Source organism: Sphaeroforma arctica, assembly GCF_001186125.1.
Source record: "Sphaeroforma arctica JP610 unplaced genomic scaffold supercont1.1599, whole genome shotgun sequence".
In the NCBI taxonomy this organism is placed as follows: domain Eukaryota; class Ichthyosporea; order Ichthyophonida; genus Sphaeroforma; species Sphaeroforma arctica.
Window position 1 is genome coordinate 2766 of NW_014038959.1, and position 10335 is coordinate 13100.

At 43.2% G+C, this 10335-nt stretch overlaps 2 protein-coding genes across 3 annotated transcripts in view; one reads left to right on the forward strand and one right to left on the reverse strand.

Moving 5' to 3' along the window:
• The window catches only part of SARC_11258 (hypothetical protein), a gene marked incomplete at its 5' end in the record, with an annotated part of 3253 nt that extends 2042 nt beyond the window's left edge, over window positions 1-1211 (forward strand). The window contains 2 exons of the mRNA XM_014294658.1: window positions 57-301; window positions 857-1211. Coding sequence (XP_014150133.1) covers window positions 57-301; window positions 857-967 — 356 coding nt within the window. The remainder of the gene's footprint in view (window positions 1-56; window positions 302-856) is intronic.
• Window positions 1212-1661: 450 nt separating this feature from the next.
• SARC_11259 lies at window positions 1662-8132 on the reverse strand. 2 transcript variants are annotated; one of them, XM_014294660.1, is made up of 9 exons: window positions 7657-8132; window positions 6980-7155; window positions 6600-6747; window positions 5494-5692; window positions 5086-5256; window positions 4737-4857; window positions 4069-4198; window positions 2411-2609; window positions 1662-1931 (listed from the first exon to the last, which is right to left on the reverse strand). In XM_014294660.1, exons 1-9 carry the CDS (start codon window positions 8053-8055, stop codon window positions 1786-1788), a joined length of 1689 nt encoding a protein of 562 aa, XP_014150135.1. In that variant the 5' UTR covers window positions 8056-8132; the 3' UTR covers window positions 1662-1785. The 2 variants fall into 2 exon arrangements, with proteins under 2 accessions (XP_014150135.1, XP_014150134.1); XM_014294659.1 differs by lacking the exon at window positions 5086-5256.
• Window positions 8133-10335: the final 2203 nt, after the last annotated feature.

Here is a 10335-nt window from a genome sequence, read left to right on the forward strand (position 1 = left end):
TAGATCTTGCCTCGATTATCAACCATACTCACTTACACTATCTCCCCCTACAACAGGCCCCAAACCACAGAACAAGTCCAAGCGCACCGTCGGCAAGCGCAGTAGTATGAACAGGCATGGCTATACTGTGCGCACGCATCCCTTCTGGGATGACTTTGAATGGACTAAGCTGGAGACCTTCTCCATGGCCGCACCCTTTACACCCAGTTTCCGCGACTTTGCCGACACGAACAACTTTATCACGTACGACGATGATAGCAACAACGATGTGAGCTTCATGATGGGCGAGAACCAGCAGCAGGTGTGTCTTTGGGCCTGTGGGGGTGGGTGTGGGTGGTGGGCGTGTGTCCGTGTCTGTGACTGTGACTGTGACTTAGGTATTCTGCGTTTGCCCGTGTTGGTGTGTACAGTTGTGCACAGGCCTTGTCTGTAGTGTCTGGGCACATTCGCTTTCTCCTGCGCATTGGCACGCACTTCAGTGTTATAGTGCGACTGCTGAGTCAGATAGAGCCGTGGTTCGTCCAGAAGGAGACTCGAGTACCTCGGCTAAGTCGCTCTATATACAAATCAAAACGTTTATTCGTAGGGGTTCTATTTGGTATTCGTTGATACGAGATTGCAATGTATAATGAGCTTGCATCTGCCGGTTATCTATAAACCCGGCCATTCGCATTCAGGAGTTCATGAGTTCATGGTAAACTTGTACTGATTTTGGTTTGTTTATTCCGTTTTGCAATACTCCTGTTGTGCTGGTACGTTTTTTAACACTCCTGTTGTGCTGGTACGTTTTCGAACACTCCTGATGTGCTGGTATGTTTTCTAACACTCCTCATGTGCTGGTACGTTTTCTATGCAGTCCTTTACACCGAGCCAAAGAGGCTACACACTGAAGGATGTGAATGTGGCCGGGAAGAAACGGTTTAGCACAGACACCTCAGAAATGGAAAAGCTATTCAAAGACTTCTGAAGGGAAAGGGCCGAATAGTTTACTTAGTATAGTGTTGTAGAGTCACGAATAGTTTACTTAGTATAGTGTTGTATAGTCACTTTCAACAACATAGGATCAAAATAAGGCCAGCGTGAAGGCATGGTGCTTAGCATAGTACTGTAGAGTCACTTTAATAACAAATCATAATAAAGCCAATGTGAAGGCACTTTGCGTAGTATTATAGTCACTTTAACAACATAAATCATAATAAAGCCAGCGTGAAGGCATGATACTTAGCATAGTATTATCTTTAACGACATAAACCATAATAGAGCCAGCGTGAAGGCAAGGTACTTAGCATGGTATTATAGTCACTTTAACAACATAAATCATAATAAAGCCAGCGTGAAGGCATGAGTATACATATTATTGCCACAATGGAGTCGTCTGGTCTCCTATCGTAGTTCGAGATGCACTCAACGCTATCAAACGTACACTCAACACGTCCCAAGTGTGCCATACCACTCCATCAATCATTCTTTTCAACATAGCTGCGTGATCTCATATATTTACGAATGTACTTTGTAGTGTAGAACCATTCGCACTGCATTTGTTTAATCAATACAAATCTATTCTTATCAGCTGCGTACTGTAATGTCATACCATTCGTACTTGATTTGTTTAATCAATACAATCTACTCTTATCAGCTGTGTATTGTAATATAATACCATTCACACTTCATTTGTTTAATCAATACAATCTACTCTTATCAGCTGTGTACTGTAATGTAATACCATTTGCACTTTTATTTGTTTCGTTAATACCATCAACTTTTATTAGCTGTGCCGTGCCCATGTCAGCTCCATGTACGCACATCCACATCCCATATCGAGTGCTTCTGCGCAATGCCTCCTGTGGCGGCGGTAAATCCCAAGAGCATGGTGTCTCGCTGCACTACGGCTGGGATGTCAATCTGTGTACTCAAAATATCGGCGTAGCTGTCTGCAAGGAGTGTAGTAGTTACTAACCGTTGAGTGTTGATGTGCGTTCAGTTTACTACACAGCAAATGTAACTCGCTTCGGTGAGGTCATCTCTACACTGTGATAATAATCAATGAAAGCCCCAATAAAACACAAAGCCCAATATTTTCAAATGGCGGCGTTGAAGGTTTGTGAACACCGACGCATCACTCTACAGAACGTTTGGACACGCCTATGCGTGATTGCGCCCACAATACCAATAATCACAATCAACAAAATATAAATAGAACAATACCAATAATCACAACCAACAAAATATAAATAGAACAATACATATTCATAAATCAATCCGATGATCTAACACATGAACCAATCACATCCAACGAAATAAAAATAGAACAAAACCAATACATAAATCAATCGTATGATATGCGCATTATCCTGTATACAACCCTGACATACACCCACCAAAACAGCCACGAACGCATCCACCCACGCACCTGTATGGACTGTCTTCAGCTCTACGGTTAGTGTCAACGTGTCCATCTGATATGACACGCGACACCATCTGGGCGTCCCGCTATTCAATTGCGGTACGTTAGAGGTGCGCGCCAGTGAACACGCGTGGTGGGACGTCACGGCGCTATCTATGCCCACGTGCACGCTGACGTGGTTGCCGCTTGGGTCGTCGCACTCCATCTGAAATGCCGTAGATATGGAGAATGCCGTAGATATTGAGAATGCCATAGATATTGAGGATGCCATACATGCAGAGAGCGACGTTTAATAACCAGGCCGTGTTGGTTGGGAAGAGTGTTAAAGCTGCTCACATCTGGCTGAAACAACCCATTGAATACCACCAACAAGAACCCTTAGTATTTCCAAAAGGTCAGATGAAGTGGTGATTGATTATGCGTAACAAGAACCCTTAGTATGTTCCAAACGGTCAGATGAAGTGGTGATTGATTATGTGTAATAAGAACCCTTAGTATGCTCCAAAGGGTCAGATAAACTGGTGATTGATTATGCGTAATAAGAACCCTTAGTATGTTCCAAAAAGTCAGATGAAGTGGTGATTGACTATGTGTAACAAGAACCCTTAGTGCGCTCACGACCACCACTATACCCATATCTATTCACTCTTCTCAAAAATAAATAAAAAATACCACAGTTACTATACCTACCACAGCACACATCCATGCCACAGTTGACATCCCTATTAACGCTAGCATCCATATCACAGCTAACCTTCTATGTCAAACTTAAGGTCTAGAGTTTAGGGATTAGGCTTTAGTTTTAGCCACCAGACCTACAGAAAACACACGGGGGAGCTGACGTATAATCGAATTTAGAATGCTTAGCCTCGTAATAGGCCACTGGCAGCACCAAACACCAAACACCACACACAACCATAGAACAGCACGAAACTAGCCACAGCACAAATCATACCAACCATGTCGCCATTCTATAACCCTGACCAACAACCTCAAAGCCAAGTCAACATACCAAACACCTCACACCCACTTATAAACAGCACGGAATTATCCAAGGCACAAAGCAGAACCACCATGTCACCGTTCTACAACCCTGACCAACAACCATAAAGCCAAGTCAACATACCAAACACCTCACACCCACTTATAAACAGCACGGAATTAGTCAAGGCACAAAGCATAACCACTATGTCACTGTTCTACAACCCTGACCAACAACCTTTGTAGCAAGCCAACCTCGTACTCGGGCCAGTTCAGCAAGCCACTGTTATACTGTAGACCGCACTAACACTTTACGTACAATAACCTGAACTACCACAGCTCAAATGAAATCGTGATTTTCCACTCAGAATACCTTGAACTGCAACAAACACCGTTCGACCGTAGTGATCGCAATCAATATAGCAAGCCACATATTTCAGTATGGCTTTTGTATATCATATTTTAGCATGGCACATAAGTAACATATTTCAGCATGGCACACATGTAACATATTTCAGTAAGGCAGTTGTATAACATTTCAGTATGGCACTTATATACTCTACTGACCAACAGCGTTCCGCACAGTAAGCGCACAAAAGCACAGCAGACACATACCATTGAATCGTAGCTATCAACTCAACAGCCATGTAAATACAATACACACAAGCACAGTACACACATACCATTGAATCATAGCTATCAAACTCAACAGCCAAGCAGTTGAGCATGCCACTGTAGCCCAGGCCGCACCCGCCCTTCCCCAGGGCTTTGCTCTTGTTGGAGCGTACCACTAAGGCCATTCCATCCGCCCCACTATACAGTACAAATAGAAACCCAATGAACAATTCACAAACAACCCGACGAACAACCGACAGTACGGGATATACTGTATGCTGCGATATGCAAGCAAACGCCTGCTTTAAACACTCTCATGATATCACTGTAAGCGTCGCTAGAACGACGAGAATGATTGGCATAAGCCATAGGACTGAGCGCTAAGCTTTCTATCTCAGTGGTAACGTATTGCTACGGTCAAATGCTACGGTCAGACAGCGACACGGCAACCGTTGCGTCGAAAGCACACACCACAACTACACAACTACGTTCCAGACGTTGCAGTCAATTTAAACATGTGCGACAGTGAGGGCTATCAACCAGTACTTGCACTGCGATACGCCATGTGTGTGACTTTGGAGTGCAGCATCCATACGCTCCGCAACTGTTAAGTGTTGTGTATATACATACAGAGAGACACGCATTCAACAGCTGATCATTCAAACACTTCGCAACTATTGAGTACTATGTATATACACATATACAGGCCAGTATACAACAGCTGCATGGACCATACCTGCTCTCCATGGCGAAGGCAAACTCGCACACCCAATTGGTTCTGGTCGGAAGAAATGTGTTGATATAGGCCGCCCCCACTTTGTCACACTCATTGGGTGTTAGTACAGTCCTCGTGTCGCCTACAGGGCAAGTTAAAGGACCACGGAGTGAGCTGAGGATAAAAGTATGAGAGCGACAAAGAGACAGAGACACACACAGAGAGTACTGGACAGAACCCGAGTGGATTCGAATGCCGTAAGCTAGGTGCGGAAGCAAAGGACCCCGGAACAGACTAATATTAAGCTGACTAGCATCCGCCCCGCATGTCAACACGGTGACACGACCCGCTGAACGGTACGGTCACGCACCATTGATGGTTTCAATAGAGCAAGCCCCTACCCGTTTGAGCTTGGCCACGTCTGAAACTGTGTGCACGTGCGTGTGCTCGTCTGGGTACAGAACTTCAGGCCTGACAGCGGTGAGTGGCGTTGCACCGCTTACAGTAGTCTCTCCACGGTTCAATCGCCAGCTGACCGACCCTACAAGCACCCCAGACAAGGAAGTGGACGCAAATCAAAAGCCAAGACAAGGAAGCGGACGTAAATCAAAGGCGTGGACAAGTGAAGCCAAGCTCAGCCAAGCTTTTTATGTCTCAACAAAATGACTGCCCTAGTCCACACACACGCGCAAGACACAACACGCAAACATTATATATATATATATATATATATACCCTATCAGAAGTATTCATAACCGTATACATTCACCACACATACCCGATGTACGGCCCTCGTCCTCGCCCCCTCCGCCCGCAGACGTGTTGGCCGAGAGAAGTTCGGTCTCTTCCTCGGCCCTTCTGGCGTTGAAGCTATCCATATCCACTTTGTACGTGCATGTGCGTCGTTGTTGCAGGTCTGCTGCGTGGATGGCTTGGGCTGTCCAAGTGTGATCGGCGAGTGTTTGTCGCTGCCTTAGCTGTGTGTAGAGAGTGTTGTAAGTGAGTCATGTATGGGTACGCTACTGAGACGGTGTGTGTCCATTCCCACGCCTGAGACCTCTAGGCATATTTGGGCCTAAAGGAATAGCTCGATCAGGCTTAACGTTTTACAGTCTGAGCTATTGCAAAGGTAGGAGGTAGGTATGTCAGTGATATGATAACCTTGGTTGACCCGTTGTCTGCCCACACCGTAGACAGCATGCCTTGAATTCGGTCCCAGTCTGCGTTTTACGTTTTGCGTTTTACACATATTTGCGTGTGTAGAACACATATTTGCGTACGTAGAGCTGTGTGGCTGCATTGGAGCCAGTCTGACATTTCTGCTGCAGGGTATGTAGTCTGTATATACGTTTTACGTTTAACGCATGCGTACAGTTGTGTGGCTTGTAGTCTGCGATATCCGTTTAACACATACGTACTCATCACTGTGTGGCTGCATTCCAGTCTGGTGTTTCTACTGCAGGGTATGAGCAGTGTATTGCTTATGCATATCTAGGTTCCAAGTCTCGCACCTGAGCAGCTGGGCCCATGCACATGCACATGCCCATGTACTTGTCAGAAAGAAGACGCGTGCCAAGAGACTTGGGCAGGAGGTTCCCTGCGTACGTCTCAGTCAAGCGCTTCCCCTTACTATTCTCCTGCTCGTTGTATCGAATCCCAGCCGCACCCACCAAAAGTACAAGCCTCCCCAAAACCACTCTTTCCTCAAGAAAAAGGACATAACAACACATACAGACCTAAATCACTAATTTTCGTGACCCTACTTCGAAAATAAGGACAATACACACATACATGCACACCACATGCTCACCTTAATCACTCCTCTCGCGAATTTGCCTTCAAGTAGAAGGGCAATACATAGGCACATACATAACAGATGCACACCTCGTTGTAGTCCTGGGTGTATCGTCGAGACACATCAACCACCTCCTCGGCATTGAAAGCAAACAAATATGTCAGCTTCTTCCCCCAACCTCTCTCGTATACCAAAGGTGTGTCATACTTGGCCTCAGAACAATCCGTGTGCACCCATCTGGTAGTAACATAACCACCGTCGGAGATACAGACATGGCAGAAGGTGAATTCATAAGTGTGGTTACAAGACCGCTTGCAAAGGTGGTGCAGTATATATCGCCTGTGCAGTTACAAACGTACACGCACTATGACATGAATAGGTATAAGTACATACGGATTGATATACCTACCTACACTATACCGACTCCCAGTCTGTGAACTATGAAAGCACATATGCCTTGAACACGCACCTTCGCATATGGTCGCTGTACACCTCGGTCCATACGTGGTCTGTCAGGTCGAGGACAAAACGTGCCTTGTAACCAAGTGCACGGGCGATTAATGTAAAACAATTGGCCCATTCGCCACATCTTCCCCGCCGCGTCTGCAGCAGTTTACCTGGATCATTGTATCTCGGGAACCGCACCTATTCAATGTCAAGGAAGCTTAGCTCATGGGTGACGTTGGATAAGACACCTCGAGACATAGTGGAACAGGGAGGTCACCAAGTTACACAACAAAAGTAGGAGATGTTTCATGGTGGAGTGTAATCAAGACTAGGATAATTTTGCTGTGGCGGTATATATGTTCGCCTGCATCAACTGCTCAACTAAACCTGTATACATGAGAATCCTTCTCATCAGGTATGAACAACAAATCTCTCACACAAGTAGATATATAAATGTATGTATGTAATAAATATGAATGAGCATAATTTATATATATATATATATACATAAACATACATATATATATACAATAAATAGCATATATATTACTATATCTATATATATCTATATATATATATACTAGATAAGAAATATGAGACACATCCACCAGTTAAGAAGATAACGGACTAGGTGCGTGGTGTGGTAAGATGATAATTTCAACTCTTACCATGGAAGCAACCAGGGGTCTATGGGCTTACCTGTGAGTTGCACTGGGGACAGAGGTATACTTCCACTCTAGCAGCGCCATACTTTAAGTCATCACTAGTGGGCGTACCACTCCCGACCGATACAGTTTTATCGGGAGGAGGCAATCCAGCTTCCGCATTGAACTTGACACAGCTTTCGCACACCGCCTGATCGACCCATGAGAAGAAATCTTTCTTATACCATCGAAGCATCTGCTTCATCAGCTCGTCTCTGATGTGTGTGTTGGAATGCATCTCCCTATGCGCTTTCTCATAGAGCGTGAGTGTGGGCACGCATGCTCGCGCACGTGCTTGTAGTTCCGCACTCTCATACTCACACACTTTCGCACAGCAGCTGGTGATCTGATTGTTCAGTTCCTCCTGTCCGGTTGTGCTGGCTACGGAAGGCATTCTATATGACTGTATGTACACAACACTGAAGCCGGAGGAGCTTCTTTGTCGATCTCAAAATGTTCCATATATTTATGTATATCATATTTTATTATTATAAATATGTATCAAATGAACCGCAATTGTATTTATACCAGAAGTTCGGTATAACGAATAAGTACATATTAAATATATGTATTTATTATTATTTTCAAAGCACTCTATTAAATTTATTTTTTTACAATAATACAACTGTTTGTTTTTAGAAGGCTATGATACAACGGCTATATGTTTTATGTGTTTTTTTTGTAAAATAACAACAAAACTGAAAAAGTCACGGCCCTACAAATACATATTTACATAAATATAAATTATAAATAAAAGTCTCAGGCCTCGTCCTCAGGGCTGAGGCCTAAAAGGCCCTCATCTCTCACTCCTCATTTGTTTAAAAACAAATACACTGTTTATCACTCGAAGATTCGAATTATCTTTTATTTTTAATGACTGCAGTGATACTGATAATAGCTATATATAAAACTAATAAAACGTCCGAAATTCCGAATGTCTTGATCTCTACTCGCTTTACTCTTTATGAGAACTATTGACCAATGGTCATATCCCATGTAGATTCTAGAGTGGCTCCGTGAAAATCGCCAGATTCATGAGCTTTTTCTTTCTTTTAGTTCATGAGGTCGAAGACTAGCTATCCGTGACTACATACACTTTTGACTGAGAGACTTCAGTCTTCAGAAGACTTCTTCATTTTAATGACAATTAATATAAATGATTTAGTAAGTACGTGATTAACTGATTATGCATAGCCTTCTCAATTATACAAGTAAATAATTATATATATATGAGAAGGCTATGGATTATGTTGAAAAAACAATAGAGCAGTCAATTTTTAAAATATCACGACTATGTATATATGTATCAGTCGAAAGTTGAAACTCGAAAGAAAACGAGACCAGTATATATATATAAAACATTCCCGGTTGTGTGCACATCTTCTCAGAACCTGTGCTATAGCAGAACCTGTGCTATAGCAGAACCTGTGCTGTAAGCTGTTACATCGAGTTTACAGAGTTTAGTCGATTGACACATGCAAGTAACCATCGAAATATGGATCAACATAAGGATGTCGGTCCGACGAGTATTTTAGTGAGATCGCGCAGCTCTGCTCTTGCGATTCTGAACGAGCGCAAACGACAAGGGCTCAAATACTATAGGTTCATACCATGCATAGCGAAAAATATCTTCTGGCATCTCTTGGTGGATGTCTTCCTGATATGCTGCTTCGTTGGTCAGACAACGTAAGATTTCATGTCCGAACGAATATATATATATATATAGTACAGTTTAGTGACTACCACAGTGGACAAAGGCCTCACAACAGCGCCAATATAAACATATGTAAAGACATGATTTGTACAGAATAAAAAACAGCTGCATTTCACTGTACGCAAGCGTCCGGCGAACAACATTGTCAACAGCTCAATGTGTCTGTTATTCCACTCAATCTCACAATTGGAGCTCCGTATCCATTTCCTTGTCCCGGCTCAATGTGGTTGCTATCCCACGTGCCATCACCATTCAAGCTCCATACAAGTAACCCAACACATCCATATTACACAGCTTGAATGATATCTCATCTGTTGAGCACAATCCTAATATTTATTCATACTACTTGTAAGCAGAACGGTTCTAATAATAAAAGTCGGTCGCATCGTACGCAGATCCGGCCTCGCTGGCGTCATCCACTTGTTTTGATAAATAGAAACAAAAAAAATACGATCAGTGGGAATACACAATGGATCGCAATTCGAATAACAGGCGCCAGAGTGGGGGTGGTTGAATTCCTTTTGATTTCATAGTATCCGTGCGCAACTATCGATGTTGGCTTCACTTTCACAGCACCAAGAAATATAGCATATTAGGAATACTAGTTTTCAAATTTTAAAAGTGGTTCCATACGCCTCACCGACTATCCCAATGAAAATTTAGCGATAAACATGAACTCAAAATCTCAATCCTCATAAGCCTTGTGTGGCAGGTCTACTAAAATCACCAGCAATACCTCTGCCTGGAAATCAGATGCTACCGCTCTGATTTTTTTTTGAACTATCAGACCGGTCATCCACAAAGCAACAGCCCCATAAATATATACAAGACTAAAGACTAAACGGGCTTGATTTCAACCCCAAAACTGTTTCTGATTTGTCAAAAACAATACCTATGTGACTATTGAGGCGAGAATTGAGATAAAATAAGGGTTTTCTGCTATAGTTAAGTTCCTATATA

Bases quoted from the DNA above. Each gene is read 5' to 3' on its own strand.
- SARC_11259 (XM_014294660.1), bottom strand. From the start codon at position 8,055: ATGCCTTCCGTAGCCAGCACAACCGGACAGGAGGAACTGAACAATCAG. The intron at 5,693-6,599 runs GTGTGCATCTGT...CTCTACACACAG, and splicing joins ACACCCAGGACTACAACGAG to CTAAGGCAGCGACAAACACT. The intron at 4,858-5,085 runs GTGCGTGACCGT...CTTGCCCTGTAG, and splicing joins CTCTATTGAAACCATCAATG to GCGACACGAGGACTGTACTA.